Consider the following 20,565-nt stretch of genomic DNA (forward strand, 5'->3'; position numbering starts at 1 on the left):
GTAAATCTACCTAAAAGTTTCTCAATTTCATTGAGGTCTTCATAGAACCAGTTTTTCATTTCATTGGTTTTCTCTACTACCCTGTTTCTATTTTCTGTGTCATTTCTTTCTCCTCTACATTATTTTCTTCCTTCTGCTTGTCTTGGATTTAGTTTGCTCTTCTTTTTCTAATTTTTTAAGGTGAAAGCTTAGATTATTGATTTCAGATCTTTTTCTTTTTAAACCGGCATTTATAACAATAAATTTCCCTCTAAGCACTTCTTTAGCTTCATCTCATACAGTTTGGTTTGTGGTGTGTGTGTGTGTGTGTGTGTGTGTGTGTGTGTGTGTGTGTGTGTGTGTGTAATCATCTCAAAGCAGTTTCTAATTCCCTTGTGATATTTTTATTTGACTCATTGGTTAGGACTGTGTGGTTTAATTTCCATATATTTGTTAATTTCTCAATTTTTTTTATTATTGATTTCTAATTTCATTCCATTGTGTTTGGAGAACATATTTTGTTTGATTTAAAAATTGTGGAGACTTGTTTTATTTCCTAACATGGTCTGCTCTGGAGAATGTTTCACATGCACTTGTGTATGTGAATGTGTATTCTGCTATTGTTGAGTGGAATGTTCTATAGATGTGTGATAGGTCTAGTGGGTTTATATTGTTGTTCAAATCTTCTATTTCTTGTTGATCTTCTGTACAGTTGTTCTATTATTGAAAATGGGATATTGATATCTCCCAATATTATTGTTGAATTGTCTTTTTCTCCCTTCAGTTCTTTCTGTTTTTGCCTCATATATTTGGGGCTCTGTTGATTGGTGCATATATATTTTTAATTATGTCCTCCTCATGAATTAACCCTTTTATCATTACAAAATGTCCTTATTATGTCTCTTGTAACAAATTTTGTCTTTAAGTCTATTTTGTCTAACATTAATATAGCTACTTCAGTTTTCATTTAGTTACTCTTTACATGGTGTATCTTTGTGCATTCTTTTACTTTCAGTCTATTCATGTCTTTGAATCTAAAATGTATCTCTTGTAAACAGCATACAGTGTGATCGTGTTGTTTTTGTGTGTGTGTGTGTGGTACGTGGACCTCTTACTGTTGTGGCCTCTCCCGTTGCAGAGCACAGGCTCTGGACACGCAGGCTCAGCGGCCATGGCTCACGGGCCCAGCCGCTCCGTGGCATGTGGGATCTTCCTGGACCAGGGCACGAACCCGCGTCCCTTGCATCGGCAGGCAGACTCTCAACCACTGTGCCACCAGGGAAGCCCTGATTGTGTTTTTTTATCCATTCTGCCAATCTCGTCTTCTTATTGGAGTGTATAATCCATTTAAATTTAATGTAAATATGATCAGGTTAGATTTACATCTGCCATTGTGTCACTTGTTTTGTACGTCTTGTGTCTATATTGTTTTCCTGTTGCTCAGTTACTTCCTTCTTTTGTGTTAAATACATATTTTCTAGTGTATGGTTTAAATCCCTTGTCGTTTCTTTTGTTTTTTTTAAAATTTATTGTCTTAGTGGTTGCCCTGGAGATTACCATAAATATCCTAGTTTATAATAATCTAGTTCAGATTAATACCAACTTCATTTCAATAGTATAGGAAAACTTTACTCCTTTAGAGCTTCATTCCCTACCCCCTCCTTTGTGCCAGTGTTGCCATTCAATTTACATGCTTATACATTGTGTGCCCATCAACTTAGATTTATAATTATTGCATTATCCAGTTTTCTTTTAATTCAAATAGGGAAAAACTAAGTTATAAAGAAAAAATACATTTATACTGTCTTTTATATTTACATATATAGTTACTTTTACTGTCACTATTTCTTCAAGTGTATTTGAATTACTGTTTAGTGTCCTTTCATTTCTGCCCAAAGAACACTCTTTAGTATTTCTTGTACAGCAGGTCTTCTGACATCAGATTCTCTCTGGTTTTGTTCATTTGGCTGTGTCTTAATGTTTCCTTTGCTTTGGAAGGATAGTTTTGTTTGATATAGAGTTCTTGTTTGTTGGTCTTTTTTTTTTCCTCAGCACTTTGAATATATCATCCTACTGCCTTATGACTTCATGGTTTCTGATGAGAAATCAGCTATTAATCTTTTTTTTTGAAGTATAGTTGACATACAGTATATTAATTTCTGATTTACAACATAATGATTCAACATTTGTATACATTGCAAAATGATTACCAAAATAAGTCTAGTTACCATCTGCAGCTATTAATCTTATTGAGCATCCCTTGTGCATAAGAAGTCACTTTTTTCTTGCTGCTTTCAAATTTTCTTTGACTTTGGTTTTCAACAATTTATAATAGGGAGTTCCCTGGTGGTCCAGTGGTTAGGATTCCACACTTCCACCGCAGGGGCCATGGGTTCAGTCCCTGGTCGGGGAACTAAGATCCCACAAACCATGCAACATGGCCACAAAAACCAGAAACAAAACCCAAAAGACCAAGTCATGATGTTTCTAGCTGTGGATCTCTCTGAGTTTACCCTACTTGCAGATTATTGAGCTTCTTGGATGTGTAGATTAGTGTTTTTCATCAAGTTTGGCAATTGTATGGCCATTATTCTTCAAAGTATTCTTTCTTTTCTTTTTCTCTTTTCCTCCTGGGAATCCCATTATGTGTATGTTGGTATACATGGCAGTGTCCACAGGTTTTTGAGATTCTGCTCTATTTTCTTCATTTTTTCTCTTTTTCTCATAAAAGATCATCTCAATCAACTCGTCTTCATGTTTACTGACTATTTCTTTTGCCAGTTAACATCTGATATTGAGCTTCTTTAGTAAATTTTTCATTTTACTTATTGTACTTTTTAGCTCCAGAATTTCTATTTGATTCTTTTTGTAATTCCTGCCTCTTTATTGATATTCTGTTTAATGATGCATTTTCTCATATTTTCTTTTCTGTAGACATTTTTTCTTTCGTTTTTAAAAATAGCTGATTTAAATCTTTGTCTAGTAAGTCTAACATCTGGGTTTCTTCAAAGACATTTCTTATTGACTGCTTCTTTTACTATGCATGTCATGCTTTACTGTTTCCTTTCATGGTTCATAAGTTTTGTTTTGTTTTGTTTTAAACTAGACAGTTTAAATAAAATAATGTGGAAGCTCTTGAAATCAGGTTCCTCTCCACCCCTTGAGTTGTTGTTGTTGCTGTTTGTTTTTGTTGCTTTTTGTTTAGTTACTTTCCTGGACTAATCCTGTAAAATCAGTATTCTTTGTGGTGTGTGGCTACTGAAGTCTCTTCCTTGTTAGCTTAGTAGTCAGCTAATTATTGGACAGAGATTTCCTTAAATGCCTGGAACAAATAAATTTCCCAGCTTTGCTGAGGAGCTCTGTACATATGTTGAGGCATGCCTTTAATGCCCAGGCAGGCAGTTTATAATTCTACCTTACCCTTCACTTTCTCTTTGCACCATGTCTCAAAGTCAGCCAGAGGTGAGAGCTTAGGGCCTTCATAGTTCTTTCCTGTGATGCACATTGCCCTGGTCATGCACATAGACCTAGGCATGTGCACAGCCCTGTGCATGCACCTGGCCTTCTAAATTCCCAGAATTATATCAGAGCTTTTCAAAGACCCTCATAAACATCTTAAGAATTCCTCAGCTTTTTAAATATTTTGTTCAGTTCCTTGTTTGCCCCAACTGTTATCATCATCAGCTCAGGCACCTGCAATATTAAATGATTGCCACTGATTGTTTTCTGCAAACCACTTCCCTTCCTTCTCCCCTCTGAGGGAAAAGGCTATTCACACTGAATGAGGTCTGGATTAGGTCAAATAAGAATGAGCTTTGCAAATGGGAGTTTCCAGGGGGTTGCCAAACAGGTCAAATAATGACAGTTCTCTTAGAATGGTGTTTTGGGGGAACTCCAAACCTGTCTTCCCCTCTCCAGTGGCTAATAGACCATTCTTGGTTTTCACTGTGGTTGCAAGAATATAGTCTACTGCAATGCTGGGATGATGGGAATGAGTATAGTTCAAGTTAAAATGTCATATAGCTGGTCTTACTAAAATTTACATTTTTTTAAAAATAAATACTCTTTGGATTGTTGCACAACTTTGGTTAATTTCCAGAGTTCTGAAAAAGTTGATTTTGACTTTTGCCAGTGCTTTTATGGTAGAGCAGCTTTTGCTATCATTGCGTTTTGGGGGGACTAACTTTTCAGAAGGCCTTACTCTGCCTCCCACTGACATCACGCCAATTTAACAGATTTTAAAGGAAAGTCTAAGCCCCCCCAAAATTCCCCTGTAGTGTTGTCCTTAAAGTATAAACAGGGAAGACAAGCACTGGGGGAATGCAGCACCAATAAACCTATAGTGGTAAACATTGCTTGATGAAGAAATTTTACTAACCAAAAATTAAGTTTAAAATATAAAATTTAAGCACTAAGTGAAAAGAGGACAAGGGGAATCTTTTAGGGAGCATGGAAATAATCTATATCTTGATTTGAGTGATGGTCATATTTGTATACATATGTCAAAACTCATTGAACTATACACTTAAGAGCAGTGCACTCACTGTATGTAAAATATGCCTCAGTTAAAAACGAAAACAAAAATACAGAGCTTAGGAATGGAAAAACTGAGAAACTGTATGGTAAATCCTGAGTTCATTTAAATCTACAACTATGAGTAAACAACTATGGGAATTATGAGTCCAGGACAGAATGTAAATGTTGACTATACAAAAATATCTTCCAAATATCAGGAGTTGGGTGTACAGGCTGGGAAGGGAAATGGGGAAAGTATAGTCTATGTATGTGTATTAGTCATCTGTTACTGCATAAGAGATTACATTGACCGTAGCAACTTGAAACAACCTAAATTTTTATTTTCTCACTTACTTTTTATAGGTCAGTAATCTAGAAGCAGCTTAGACAGGTCATTCTGATTCAGGGTGTCTCAGGAGGCTACAGTCATCAGCAGGCTTAACTAAGGCTAGGGGACTCACTTCCAAGATGCCTCATTTGCATAGCTGTTAGTAGAATGCTTCAGTTCTTTGCCACATGGATTTCTCCATAGGTCTAATTGAGTGGTCTCACAACATGGCAGGTAGCTTTCCTCAGAACTAACTATTAAGAGAGAGCAAAGCAGAAACTTTTCATGACCTATCCTTAGAAGTCACCATATTCTGCTGTATTCTGTTGTTTGCACAGACCAACCCTGAAGCAGTGTTGGAGGGGATTACACAAAGTTAGGAAGACCAAGAGGATCATTAGGAATCATCCTGGAGACTAGCTATCACAGTCTGCTAATTTCCTTAGCTTTTTTAGCCAGGAGCCATTAGATACTACTCACAAATTAGAAAACAGTGCTTCCAACCTCCCAATGTTTTGGTATGATCCTTTTTTCCTGCTTTATTGCACTCTTAGGAACCTCATTTCCCCTATAGAAGCATTTACTAAATTTGAGTAGATCTTTCTCTCTAGTTTATTTAGATTTTTCTTCTTGTGTTAAAATCAAATCAAACTAAATTTGGTGTTTTTACATTTTAAAACTCAGCATGTAGTATTATCTCATTTTAGTAATTATTTCTGCCTATTCTGTGTCCACATGCTTGGAGCGATCTTATAATAAGTGTAGTTATTTATAAGTGGTAAGAATTTAGATGCATTTTTTTATTAGCTTTCCTCTTAATTTTTCTACTTTCCTCTGAATTGCATAAAATTCTTTTTATAATGAGCATGTGTTAATGTTTACAAAAAGAAAGTCAGACTTTAAAAATAAATTTTATAAGCAGCAATGGTGAGGATGTAAGGAAAAATTCTCATCACTGTTGGTTAGGATATAAAATTGGGTACAGTCTTCTTTAGGGGACAATTTGGTAGTATCTGTCACAAACTTAAATGCCACTCGTATGCTACGAATCAAAGACCATTCCTGTGAATTGGCCCTAAGATATTTACTTATATACACAAAGATAAGTATAGTGTTCATTGCATCATTTATAATAGTAAAATGTTAGCAACAGTTGAAATGTCTAATAACAGGTAAATGTTTAAGTGGATTATGGTTTTGCTTTAATTAGCCAATACAATTTTTAAATAAATTTATTTATTTATTTATTTATTTGGCTGTGTTAGGTCTTCATTTCTGTGCGAGGGCTTTCTCTAGTTGGCGATTGGGGGCCACTCTTCATCGCGGTGCGCAGGCCTCTCACTGTCGCGGCCTCTCTTGTTACGGAGCACAGGCTCGAGACGCACAGGCTCAGTAGCTGTGGCTCATGGGCCCAGTTGCTCCGCGGCATGTGGGATCTTCTCAGACCAGGGCTCGAACCCATGTCCCCAGGCAGATTCTCAACCACTGCGCCACCAGGAAAGCCCAATGGTATATTTCTGATATAAAATACCGTGTAGCCATTAGAATGATGAAGGTTCACAATGTGGTACATGAGAAAATTCCAAGGCATTATGTGAGAAACATTGCTACTTATTATGTATAGGATAACTCCAAATGTGTGTTTAAAAAAAAAAAAAAAAAAAAAACGGGCTTCCCTGGTGGCGCAGTGGATGAGAGTCCGCCTGCCGATGCAGGGAACACGGGTTCGTGCCCCAGTCCAGTTGGATCCCTCATGCCGCGGAGCGGCTGGGCCCGTGAGCCATGGCCGCTGAGCCTGCGCATCCAGAGCCTGTGCTCTGTAACGTGAGAGGCCCGTGTACCGCAAAAAAAAAAAAAACACCCAGCAAACCTAGATGTATATATGTACATGTTTGTGTATTAAATGCATCGTAAAGATTCACACCAAATAAACAGGGATACCTCTAGGGAATGAGAGAAGGGTTAGAGATGGAGGAAGGGCTTTTTTCTCTGCATTTGTGAGTTATTTTTATGGAGAATGGATGCAGGTGTTATAACTTAAAATTTTTGAGACCTATCTCTCACACTGGAAGGTGAGTTGCAGAGATGACTGCAGCTCTCAAGTAGAAAATTGAAGAAGCACATTTCACATTTTCATCTGTGAAGTGATCTTCTAATTAAAAAGGATCTGATCATGAGGATTTTGTACTTTGTGGATCTTCGATGACTTGTTCTTTTCATCAAAGTTATTTCAGTTATCTAGGCAAAAGAGGCTGAGATTCCAAACTGCTAGAATGAGGATTGGAGAGTCGAAGAGAAATTTTGGAAGAGAAAGGGATTGGATTTAGTAAGCATATGAGAGTTGGGGGAAGGAGTAGAATGGAACATAAAATTGAGATGGGGGACATAGGAGGAAGAACAGATTTAAAGGAAGAGGATAATGAATCAAGTTTACTATGTTGAAGACCTGTGGGAAATTCTCATGAAGCTGTCTAGCAGATGGTTTGAAAGAACAGTCTGGTGTTCTGGAAGTCATTGCTGTTTAGATATTTTAAACCCTGATTGTTGATAGTTGAGGTGATCGAAGGAAGAGTATGTAGAATGAAAGAAGATGCTTAAACATGGAATCTTGGGGCACTAACATGTAAGGAGAAAACAAAGCAATCCCTGAAGTTGACTGAAAAGTTGCGTTGGAGAGTTGTATCCAGCATTCCAAGGATTAAGATGATGTGAGCAGCCAGTAGTGTCACATGCCAAAGGAAGTTGGAGGAAGAAGAAACATTTAAATTTGTAGTACTAGGGACTTTGACAAGAATGGGTTGTGGTGGAGGGCCCTCTGGTGGAAGGGAGCATGGCATTTGAGAGACTGGAAGGATAGAGCTGAAGCTCAGAAAAGAATGTGAATGAGACTGGCAAAAAGGCTTTTTCATCCTTTGAACACAATGTGATCACTTTCTTATTGGAAAGAAATTAATCAGGGGTTAGTTTTAGTCTCTCAGTGTATGAAGGTTATATGTAAATTTTTCTTTTCTTCTGCCCTGTGAAAGGTAGAAAAGAGCTTTTGAGGAGCTAAAACTTGTGGAGAATGACATTGTTTTCAGCAGTGGGAAGTAAAGGGAGTTAGGAAAATTTTCTCTGAAGAAGTACCAAAGCTGACAGTAAAGAGAAGCTGCAGGGCCTTTTGACACCTAGCTCAATTGAAGTTGTAAAGACATGGACCGGACCCAGAAGGATAAATTAAAGGAACCCTACCTATCAGCAATTTGCTAACAAAGAAATATCATTGTAAAATGTATTATTACACATATTTAATTTTTATAGTGCCTTTTCTGGAAAAAATACTTGCTTTATTACTTTGTTTTCTTATGAAAACTGAGATTAAGTTTACAGGGAAGAAGTTCCTTGTTTGTTTCCTCCTCTCAAAAAAGACTAGACAGGAGGATATTCTTTATTGCCTTCTCTCCCTTTGTGTTATTAAATTAATAATTACACATAGAGAAAAATTGTGGAACAACATATATTAACAGTTAACACTGCTTACCCCAGAGTGGAATTGGCCAGGGAAGGCTGAAATTAACTTCTTTTTGCTTAACTTAATTACAGTGTTTATAAAGCAGCCAATAAAATGTGTAGTGTTTACAGGGAAAGGCTAAAATAAAATACATTAATAAATTTTGTAGACAGATTAAGAAAACGATATAGAGGTGTACAATGGAGGGAGAGTCTGCCACTCTAAATTCATATTGTGTATCTTTGGCTATATATGAGCTTTTGTTACTGTACAAAACAATGTAGATTATGTAAAAATATATGTATTCATTAAACTATATACTTTTCCATTTATATCATGGGGATCTTTCCATATTGATACATATCCATTTGTTTTTTTTTAACACCTCATAGAATTTTTAAAACTTTTTTGGGAAAACTTCACTGAAATACAACATAGATAGAGAATAGTGTCCAATTTAATGACTTTTACAAAGTGAAGACACACATGTAACCACCATCCAGATCAAGATCAAGAACGGTGCTGGGGCTTCCCTGGTGGCGCAGTGATTGGGAATCCGCCTGCGGATGCAGGGGCCACGGGTTCGTGCCCTGGTCCAGGAAGATCCCACATGCCGCGGAGCGGTTGGGCCCGTGAGCCGTGGCTGCTGAGCCTGCGCGTCCGGAGCCTGTGCTCCACAACTGGAGAGACCACAACAGTGAGAGGCCCGCGTACCGCAAAAAAAAATTTAAAAAAAAAAAGGACGGTGCTGGTCACTACATGGGTCTTTCTCATCCTACCTCCAGTAATTAACCTCCTCCCTCCTAATGACAGATAACCACTATTCTGATTGTCATCCATATACATATAACTAATTGTGTCTGTTTTTAAACTTTATGTAAATTGAATCATACAGTATTGTGCATGGCTTTTTTACCTGTATGTGTGACTATTTTTGGCCAACATTATTTTTGTGAGATTTATCCATGTGACTGCATATAGCAGTAGTTTACCCTTTTTCTATTTGTTGCAGTAGTCTATAGTAGAATACATAAATACCACAATTTATGCATTTTCCTGTTGATGGGTATTTGAGTTGTTTCAAACTGGGGACTATGATAGATAATCCTCATATAAGCCTTCTGATTTGATATGAGTTTTTTGAACATATTCTTTTGAGTATGTACACATTTCTCTGGGCTGTATGCCAAGAAAAGAAATTGCTAGATCATATGGTATGCATATGTTCAACTTTAGTAGATACTGCCCAGTTGTTTCCCAAAGGGGCCCTGACACTTTACCCTTCCATCAGCAATATGAGAGTTTCATATACTCATTGCCCTGCCAACACTTGGAGTTGATGGCTTTTTGTTTGGTTTTGGTTTTCTATTGTTTGTTTTTGATGGCTGTTTTAGAACATTAGTCTGCACAGTATCTTATTATATGAATATACAATAATTTACTCTCCTTTTGCTGGGCTTTTGCCTTCTTGCCCCACTATAGCACAGCCAGAACCTGGACACCTCTAATATCTAGTAGACTCTGTGGTTTGTTCTATGTGATCTGACTGTTTGAGGAAGATTTAATACTGTAGGTAACAGAACCGATATATTCAGGTTTTTTTCTTAACAGATTTTCCCCAAATTCCCTCTGTTTTTGAGTAGTATGATACCAATGTAAGAATCCACGTAAAATGGTTTCATTTTGTTGACATGAAAATCAGTTTTGATTTCATGGTGGTAGATGGTTGATTTCTTCACTCTTGTTAAAAAGTCATGTGAGAGGGCTTCCCTGGTGGCACAGTGGTTGAGTCCGCCTGCCGATGCAGGGGACACGGGTTTGTGCCCCGGTCCGGGAAGATCCCACATGCCGCGGAGCAGCTGGGCCCATGAGCCATGGCCGCTGGGCCTGCGCGTCCGGAGCCTGTGCTCTGCAACGGGGGAGGCCACAACAGCGAGAGGCCTGCGTACCGCAAAAAAAAAAAAAGTCATGTGAGGGCTTCCCTGGTGGCACACTTGGTTAATAATCCACCTGCCAATGCAGGGGACACGGGTTCGAGCCCTGGTCCAAGAAGATCCCACATGCTACAGAGCAACTAAGCCCGTGCGCCACACTACTGAGCCTGCGCTCTGGGGTCCGCGAGCCACAACTACTGAGGCCCGCGCACCTAGAGCCCGTGCTCTGCAACAAGAGAAGCCACCGGAATGAGAAGCCTGCCCACCACAAAGCCGCCAAACAAACCCCAAAAAGTCATGTGAAAAATAGTATAATGTCTGAAACTAGACTTTTGGTGAAAGCATTGCTAAACATGGCCAATTTAATTATACTGAATAATTTGCGTTCTCGTAGAACAAGCATACGGTGATAGCTGCCAGCACCTGAATCACATAGATCTTCAATCCATTGAAAAACTGCTCTGTGAATGATTTGAGAATATATAATCTCTTCGGTTTTGGAAAAACTCTGAATTTCACTGTTTGAAAGTGAAAGGTGTTTCCAATCAGAGAACCATGCTTCTCAGCCCAACTTTTCTTTTAACAAAACTGCCCTCCGCCATTTCTGCAAATTTTCTTTTAACGTAGGTTTTTAAAAGTACAGAAGCTAGGGGCTTGCTTTTAATGAGTTAAATGTGATAACCAGACCTCCTGCTTCTTATGTTAGGGGGTGTGATTACTTCATGATAACCACTCTTCCTGTTGTGAGTTAACAGCTTTGAACAGGTGCTGGCACAGGTGGTATTCAGTACTATCCAGTTACCATAAGTAATTCCTTGGGAGAGTTTAGATACTGTTAACCCTCTATGGTAGCGGAATGGTCTTTTGGAAAGTGCCTTATGGGCATATAAGACAGTTTTATATTTCCTATTATTCTTTGCTTTTGCCAGTTGTATGTTGAATTATTCATTTTGGAATGCCTATAATGACTAGAAGAAGCATGCTAGTCTCATACTCTAGTAAGTTTTAGACATGCTTTTTTACCTTCCACGTGGAGGTCTTTCAGTTTCTCATTTATTGCTTTCAAGAACTTGTTAGTGATAGCTGAAAACTACTGCTTTGTATTGTATTCAGTGTTTTAAGTCTGTTAGAAGGACATTTTTACCTCTAGAGATTTCTTGAGAGGTCCTATTGTATGTAGCATAACTCTAAAAATCTTCCAACTCTTAGTTATCTATACTAATGAGCCTGAAAATGAATTAACAAATAATCCAGAAATCTCACTGAAGAGAGTATTTTCAATGACCTCTCCTTTCCCAGCCCCTAAATCTTTTTATCATTATCAATAATGAATAGCAAAATGTGCTGGCTTGATTTTTTTTCTTCCAAATATCTGATAAAAGTTCTAATGTTCTAAACCAGGATTGGGGTGGAGGTGGTGATGGTGGTTGAAGGAGCACAAACTTAATCAACTTCTGACAACTGTTATTTAGATAGCTCTTCATTTATCTCACATTCATGGACCTGGTTTAGAGATTAATTTAGAGACCATTTTTAAGTCTTGGTAAATAAAATGCTTTGACCTCTTATAGATCATTTCTGAATATATCCTTGCAGTCAGGTTTTACAAGGAAGCCCAATGTTAAAAGCCTTGCTCAAGTTGCAGCTTCCTTGTAGAATTAACAGAGAATGAAGTACCCAGTAACCTAGAACCAACAGATCCCTCATTAACTTCCCTGTAATTGCAGTATCCACAGCAGCTGTTTCTCTTTCTCCACAGGTATCAGTCAGAGCCGGATCTCTCACTGGCTGTTGCAGCAGGGATCAGACCTGAGTGAACAGAAGAAAAGAGCGTTTTACCGATGGTATCAGCTTGAAAAGACAAACCCTGGTAAATATTTTTTTCTTTCTTTTATTGCATCTGAAATGGGACAAATATAATTAATTACTTTATTGACTCCATAATTGGATTCCATTCCACTCCATAGTGTTCCTTGGTTTGTCTTCCCCAAGGTAGTTTCATACTTTACTGTTGTTCCTTTATGCCAAAGAACCCTCTTAACTGTAAAACCTAAGCCCTGATTGTACCAATTTTTAGCTTAGTGTCTAATATTATCTAGTCATTTTCACTACTTCCTCCAAGGTGCCTCTTTGTTTTCCAGGTTATATGACGTTTCTAACCATAATTTGAAAGAAAGGTCATGATTGTCAGTAGCCAATTTTTTTTCCCTCAACTGTAGGTATTGATACATATAAGATTCCATACCTAGTTTTATATGTGTGTTTGTAAATCTTGTTTTAGTTAGTAATATAAATTTAATACTTTTATTTTGTTCATGCTATACCATAGCCAATGATTTCCGCTAATGATTTTCTCTTTCTAATTCTAATTCTGGGTAATGAATGTGTCTTTGGACTTTAGGGTGAAGCTACCCTGTTGACTTTGGGGGCAGCAGTAGGTTGGAAAATAGACTGAAATCTTAAAAAAGATCACAAAAACCTTTGTGTCAGAAGTTGCCAGGAGCAGGCAAGATCTATTGCAGGATGCTTTTAATGGTGGTATATAAAGTAAAATCTGAAGTTTGTGATTGACTCTCTCAATCTACACATTACACAGACTGGTGGCAGTGAGATCAGTCACAAGTTTAACCTTGTGATTGAACTATCTTCTTTAGTACTACAGCATTAAAGCCTTTGCTTACAGACTAAATTATCAATTCGAATATCGAGTATTGAAGACTTTAGCTAATAATATCATTGGCTCTGAGGTGGAAATAATGTTATAGAGACATATTTGTGTGTGTGTATCTGTGGTTAGATTTTTTTTTTTCAAAGATCACTTTGAAAGGCTCAGGCAGACAAAACAGAACAGACCATATCAATCTCTTCACAATGAATTTTTTAATCTACCCAGCCCCCCATTTTTTATATTTCAGATATACAGAAAAATTAAAAGACCAGCACAGCTAACACCTGTTTATCCTCTTTGTAGATACAATAATTGTTAACATTTTGCTATATTTGCTTTATCCCTATAAAATGAATAAATTTTAAAATGTGTATGCAAACACATACTCTCTCTCTTTAGCATTCATCTCCTGAAAAAAGGGTAATTGCCTACATAACCACAGCCCCTACAATCACATCTAAGAAACTTAATTACAATTCCATAATAACACCTAATGTTCAGTCCATATTCACATTTCTTTAGTTGTTGCAGGAATGTCTTTTGTAGCTTTTTTTAGAATTAATTTTTTAATTGAAGTATAGTTGATTTACAATATTGTTAGTTTCAGTTGTACAGCAAATTGATTCAATTATATATATTTTTTCATATTATTTTCCATTATAGGTTATTATAAGATATTGAATATAGTTCCCTGTACTATACAGTAAATCCTTGTTGCTTATATATTTTATGTATAGTACTTTGTATCTGTTAATCCCTTACTCCTGATTTATCAGCTTTTTTTTTCATTAAATAGTATGTGATTTAGGTTGACAGATTGGAATTTGTTGTTATGTCTCTTTAGAGTCTTAAAACTAGTCATTTAAAATTTTTCTTTCATGACATAAACTTTTTAAACCATCTAACCTTACAGAATGCCTCACATTCTGGGCTTTTCTATATCCTCTTAGTGTCGACTAACTTGTTCTTCTATAGCCTGTGTATTTCACATACACTGGAAGTTAGGATTAGAGCCTTGATTAGATTCAGGTTAAGTATTTTTTGGCAAGAGTACTTCATAGATTGTTTAGGGAGGACATTTACTAATGGCTGCAGTTAACTTTGAAACACATCAAGATAAAATGAATAGGGAGATGGATATGTGATAAACTAGGTATAGTAAAATATTAGATGGTATGGGTACAGATTTTCACTATAAAATTCTTTCATTGTTGCTGTATGTTTGAAATTTTTCACAGTAAAACATTGGGGCAAAATGCTTTGTAGGTAATGTTTACCTCACGTTACCACATGTCAAGAGGCATGTAGTGTCCAGTTGTAGCACTACTCATTTGCTAAGTTTGATTCTTTGTTAAAGTGGTGGCCACCAGATCCTATTTTTGCAGCTTGTAAATAACCTATAGGGCATTACTTTGCCTTTTCTGCATCAAGCTTTGCCAGTGGTCTTAGCGTCCATTGATGACGCTCACCTGAGTCAGTTATTCTGATGGGGGATTGCAAAATGGTGATGATGTAATCTAGCATTCCTTGAATATTTACTAGCTGGCAGTTTTTCTACAAAGAGGAACTTCCATTTTTAGATATTTTTCTAACGATATCTAGATATACAGGCAAACCTCTCAAAATAATGACTCTGTTGTTGCTGCCATTAGTTAAATGTTCTAAAACAGCACAGTTTAGTAGAAATGTAATGCAAATGATATATGTAATTTAAATTAGTGGCCACATTTTAAAAAGAAGAAATAGCTAAAATTAATTTTGATAATGTATCAATATTTATGCTTGTATTATCACTTCAACATTTAATCAATACTTCAAAAAATTAGTGAGAGCTTTCCTTCTCTCTCTTCCTTCAGTCCTTCCTTTCTTTCTTTCTTTTTTCTCTCTCTCTCTTTTTTTCCTTTTCTTTAAAATACAATGTGTATTTTACACTTAAAGCACATGCCATCTGCAATTAGCCATATTTCAAGTGCTCAAGAACCACATGTGGCTAGTGGCTACCATATAGGACAGTGCAGTCTAAAGACTCACGTTGAGGCAACACTTCCATCTGAGCTCTAAGCAGTCTTCCCAAAGAGCTGACTTCTCCCGTGACTCACAGCAGAGCAAATCAGATGGAAAGGAACAGAAACTTGGCACTTGGTCTGTTTAATAGAGCAGCTTAGGCTATGATATTGATAACAAGAGTTGGGCTAGGTAAATAAGTAACTGTGCCCAGGGGCTTCATAAACCTGGTCACATGCCAGCAATTGGCTACCAGGGGGAATATCAGAGGGATTGTTAAGATGTTCCAAAATATATACAGCAGAGCAATGAAGAATTTGAAAGACAAACACAAGTCAACTGTACCAGGTAATCAGCCTCCATAAGAGAAGGGATTTTTGTCTCTTGGATTTGGCACTTAGATCAGTGCCTGACATGTAATCTAATCATAGCTGGTGAAGCTAAATTCCCACACTGGATTTCAGGGCTGGACTTCAATCTCAGACAGGGACTGGGATACCAGGAACATGAATTAGAAACAGGAAGGCAGACTATCATGTCGGCATTGTTGTAGCTGATCTGACAGCACTGCCGACTGTGGAATACTACTGTTGGAATCCAGTTTTAACAGGAAAATGGGAAAGGGCTAACAGCATTCATCCAGTTGTTGATTAGCAGGTGTTTTTTCTTTAAGGATATAGTGCCTCCTCCCTTTAACAGTAAGTACCCCTAATTATATGCATTTGCTTTTCTATGAAGTTGCATTATCAACTGTCCCCCTTTAAAAGGACTTCTTTTATATATATATATATTTGTGTGTGTGTGTGTGTGTTGTGTGTGTGTGTGTGTGTGTGTGTGTGTTGTGTGTGTGTGTGTGTGTGTGTGTGTGTGTGTGTGTGGTACGTGGGCCTCTCACTGTTGTGGCCTCTCCCGTTGCGGAGCACAGGCTCTGGACGGACGCGCAGGCTCAGCGGCCATGGCTCATGGGCCCAGCCGCTCCACGGCATGTGGGATCTTCCCGGACCGGGGCACGAACCCGTGTCCCCTGCATCGGCAGGCGGACTCTCACCACTGCGCCACCAGGGAAGCCCAGGACTAATTATTTTTTATTTGAGAATCAAATCCATTCTAGTTCTGAGTTCTTTTTAGCTTCCTAGTCCAATTCTTTGTAGTCTAGTTTCTAGCTTTCTGTAGGATGTAATTCAAAGTTAGCTGAAAAGAAGGGGATAAGTTTGTAATTGTCAAATTGGTCCTTTTTGTTGCATCAACAGTAATTGGATATTACCAGTTGAAATTTAATTTTTTTTAAGTTTTTCTTTTCACTTTAACCTTTATTAAAAGAGCTAATATGGTATAGAATTTTTTCTGGATAAATGCAGTTTTATTTTATTGAGTTTAAAATAACCTTTGGTTTTAGCTAAAGAATTTATTCTTATTTCATGGACACTTTGGAATTATTATATGATGATAGTTCCAAATTAATATTGTGTGATAAGATGAACTAACATTACATTAGCATCTAAGAATACCTTATCCACTGTCTAGTCAGTATTCACTTTTATATAATACATCAGAATTTTCTTTGCAAGTCATTTCAGAGGTGATTGGAATCCAACTAAATGTCCCTCAGTCGAGAAGTGGTTAAATAAATTATGGTATATCTGTATAATGGAATACTGTGGAGGCTATATAGCTATTTTTTTAAAAGGTGGCATTATATGAATTGAATTTATATGTAGGAATATCAAATTCATCAGTGAATAAAGTAAGGTAGAAAACAATGGGTATAGTATATTGCCATTTATGTAGGGGGAATACACACACATACACACACACACACACACACACACACACATGATTATATAAACATGGAACATCTCTGGAAGGGTATATTAGGAACTGATAAGAATAGCTCTGTAGCGGGGAACTGAGAGAAGGGGAGGATGGGAGTGGCAGGGATACTGTTATTAACTATGTAACGTTTTAGTGTCTTTCTAAATTTTATTCCGTGCACTTGTGTTGTATATTCCAAAAATACATATAAAGTATAGTGAAAATAAGAGAGGGAGGGAGGCAAAGAGGGAGAGAGGCAAAAAAGAAATTAATCTACCTTGTTAATAGCTTTTAAGATATAAAACAACTGAAGAACCTAGGTTTACATAGTTCAGACCTGCTTTTGAGAGGCAGTGAGGTAGAGAAATAAGATGTCAGTGATATTTATTGATAGTTCTTTTAGTTCATATTTATTCTCTGTCCAGGACAGATAGCTCATTGGAAGAAATGTAAATGGTACCATCCCTTTGCATATATTCTGAGAAAAAATGCAAAATTAAGGAAACTCACATGATGAAAAAGTACTTTTTTTTCCCTCTAAATTTAAGCATTTAGACAACAAACAAAAAGTATTTGTACATATTCTGTGCCTTTATTCCTGGGCTCAGAGCATTTCTCTCTGTATATGTTGATTGACGTTCTTCTCTTTTTCAACCTCTTCACTCTGGATCCATTTGAATAGGTTTTTTTAGTCTCTCTTTCAGTGGACTCAGCAAGAAAAATAATAGAGTGCATATTTAGGTTATTTTTACTGATAATCCTATAGATACAGTGTAGTTCTCTGCTAAACAGACCAATCACCAGAATTTCCCAGCATAACCTAAAGCCTGCCAAGGCTTATGAATCAAATAGGCTGATGGAAACTGATCAAATACATTTTATCTTGTTTCTTATGAAAACATTTACAAGAAAGTGCCTATTTTTAAAAAGCAGTGAGCATGGTTGACATCAAGAGCCCCTTTATTTAATCAAATTAAGCTCAATAGTCCTCTCTCTTGTCTAATTTAAACATTACTATAGCAGACAGGGTTTGATGAGTTCCTCTTGGCTCATGGCGGTGATTCTGCATATTTCTAAATTAAACAATTAAATAAAGTTTGCACATGAAGTAAATTTGGAGAGCAGAGTATGCCTCCTCCCTTCACTGTTGCAGAGAGTAGAGCCTCAGGGAAATCATGTGTATGACGGGGAAGATGAAAAATTACTTTTGGAGAAGCTAGTGTCTATGAATGGAGTAGTAATAACATGCTTGTAGTCATTCTTTCATTAGCTGATTGGCAAAGGCTCACCCAAAAGTAACCCTGATAAGCAAGAAAATGATTATAGATGCAAAGAGAACAGTTACCAAAATGTTAAAAAATCTATCAGCAAATTAGGAAGAGTTTTGTTTTCTCTGGGTTTAGATCTGCTAGATAAATCTGCAAAATTTTCTCTTAATGGGGGCCCAGATATAATGTGGAGGAAAAAACGTTTCTGTAGAGAACACAGGTAACACGTTTCCTATAGGGAAGAAAATAGTGGGTTCTTTAGTCAATCCAGAATTCCTGTATTTTACTTCGGAGGGATTTAAATTCTTACATACATTGTTCCTGCATAATCGTGAACCCATTTCTGGGTTATTCATTGCTCTCCATCTGTTTCAACCAAAGCAAGAGGAACAGGTTTCTAGAACAAATCTGTTTGTTGTAGTGTTTCCAGAATTTTTCTTGTGCTTTTTTTTTTTTTTTTTTTTTTTTTTTTTTGCCACGCGGCTTGCGGGATCTTTGATCCCCAACCAGGGATCGAACCCACGCCCTCGGCAGTGAAAACGCAGAGTCCTAACCACTGGACCACCAGGGAATTAATTCCCTCTTCTGCTAATTTTAAATACTACTACATTGAAAAAGAAAAAGGAACAAGACAAAAACCTCAAAAGAAATATGATAATATTATGTTTCAAATTAAGTATGTTTACAAGCTTGAAATTATTCAGAGTTTTCACCTTCTGTGCATAAATTGCCTTGATTTCTTTTAAAGTAACCAGGCCATTACTTACTTCTCTCTTTTTCCCTCCTTCCCTCTCTCCCCCTTTCTTTGACTTCCTGACCAATTTTATTTCATCTAAGTTGACTTTTTATAGAAAACCTGGACAATACAGGATATTGTAAAGAAACATAGTTATATTACCAATAAACCCTAATACTAGGGAAGAACCATTATTATCAGTTGGCTTATTTCCTTCAACCTCATGACTCATTTAAGATTCTTTGTATTCTTTGTTTTATTTGTGCCCATTTATCACTCTAAGAAAGCATGCCATAGTTAAAGATATGGCCTATTAGTAGCAACGCACTGACCTATTTCTCATCCTCCACCCAATGAAGCCCTGAAACTCTCTATCCTTTTACCAGAGCCAGACCTTGGATGAGAGGACCTGGCTGCCTTAACCAGGTCTTTTCTACCTCTGTCTTTATTAGCCATGGTAGCAAGTTTGGCTCCGTTTTGGACCTTTTATCATGGCTGTAGAATAAAGTTTATATAATCTAGCTTAGGTAGATTCTAGAGCCCTCATGATACTGTCAATCCTGCTTGCATTCCGAAAAGTACCAAAACAAGGAGTTTGAAACCCTCTAGACCCATAGTTCCTTCTTACGCCTAAACTTTGTTAACTTTGAATTGGGCCCAGACCTAATTGCCAAGTTATTTTGGCAGAATGGAACCCTCTTTCTTGAACTACCTAAAGAAAGTTTTCAGTTTAGAGTTTCATAGTGTATAGGCCAGGAATCTTTAAAATCAGGGGTTAGCAAACTCTTCCTATAAATAGGGCCAGATAGTAAATATTTTAAGCTTTGCAAGCTGTGTGGTCTCTGTCACAGCTATGCAACTCTGCATTATAGTACCAAAAAGAGGCAATATGTAAATTAATGAGTGTGGCTGTGTGTCATTGTGACAGAAGGCCAGAATGTGCCACACCTTTGAAACCAGTAGGTCTCTAATGTGTTGGTGACACACTTGCCCATTTGAGGAAGAAGTCAAATATTTACTTTACATCACACATGACAGGAGATCATATATCTATTAAGAGTTCAAACAAAAGTGAAAACTATAAAAATATTCTGAGTTATATAAAATGCACTGGCCATAAAAGAACAGATTAACAGATTTAACTGTACAAAAATTAAGATCTCGAAACACATCATAAATAAAAAGATGAATGACAAGCTGGAGAAAAATAGTTGCAGTCTGTATGACTAGCAATTGGTATGGTATCTACACACCAATAAGAGGAATAACTCAAAAGGAAAAAGGACAAAAGATATAAATCACAAGAGAAGTAATTGTCAGAAACAGGAAAAGATGCTCATTCTTACAAATAGTGAAATCTTTATATATTAAAGAGAAATTTTTGCCTGCCAAATTTATAAATGTGAATAATTAATAACACTTATACTAATAATACTCAGTGTGTCAGGGAATTGGGGAAATAAACAACTGGAGGTGGTTGTGATGCCTTATATTAGTTCTATATTATTGTGTAACAAATTACCCCACAGGTTAGCAGCTGAAAACAACAAACATTTATTATCTCACAATTTCTGTGGGTCAGGAATTCAGGAGCAGCTTAGCTAAAGAGGTTCTGGCTCAGAGTTCACATGACATTGTAGTCGAGCTGTCAGCCAGGTCTGCGGTCACCAGGGCAGGACAGTCTCCTTCTCAGGTCACTCCCATGAGTCTTGGCAGGCCCCAGTTCCTTATTGCCTGTTGGCCAGAGATAGCAGGTCCTCCACATGGGCCTGGCCACTGGCTTGCTGAGTGTTCTTACTACATGGCAGCTAGTTTTCCCCTGAGCAAGTGA

At 37.2% G+C, this 20,565-nt stretch overlaps 1 protein-coding gene across 12 annotated transcripts in view; it reads left to right on the forward strand.

Annotated features, from left to right (window-relative positions):
• Nucleotides 1-20,565, forward strand: part of HMBOX1 (homeobox containing 1) — a 182,794-nt gene that overhangs the window by 121,110 nt on the left and 41,119 nt on the right. For all 12 annotated transcript variants that reach the window (XM_067039997.1, XM_059071360.2, XM_059071354.2 and 9 more), the window contains one exon: nucleotides 12,006-12,116. In XM_067039997.1, the coding sequence (XP_066896098.1) occupies nucleotides 12,006-12,116 (111 nt within the window). The remainder of the gene's footprint in view (nucleotides 1-12,005; nucleotides 12,117-20,565) is intronic.

Source organism: Kogia breviceps, chromosome 8, assembly GCF_026419965.1.
Source record: "Kogia breviceps isolate mKogBre1 chromosome 8, mKogBre1 haplotype 1, whole genome shotgun sequence".
Lineage (NCBI taxonomy): Eukaryota > Metazoa > Chordata > Mammalia > Artiodactyla > Physeteridae > Kogia > Kogia breviceps.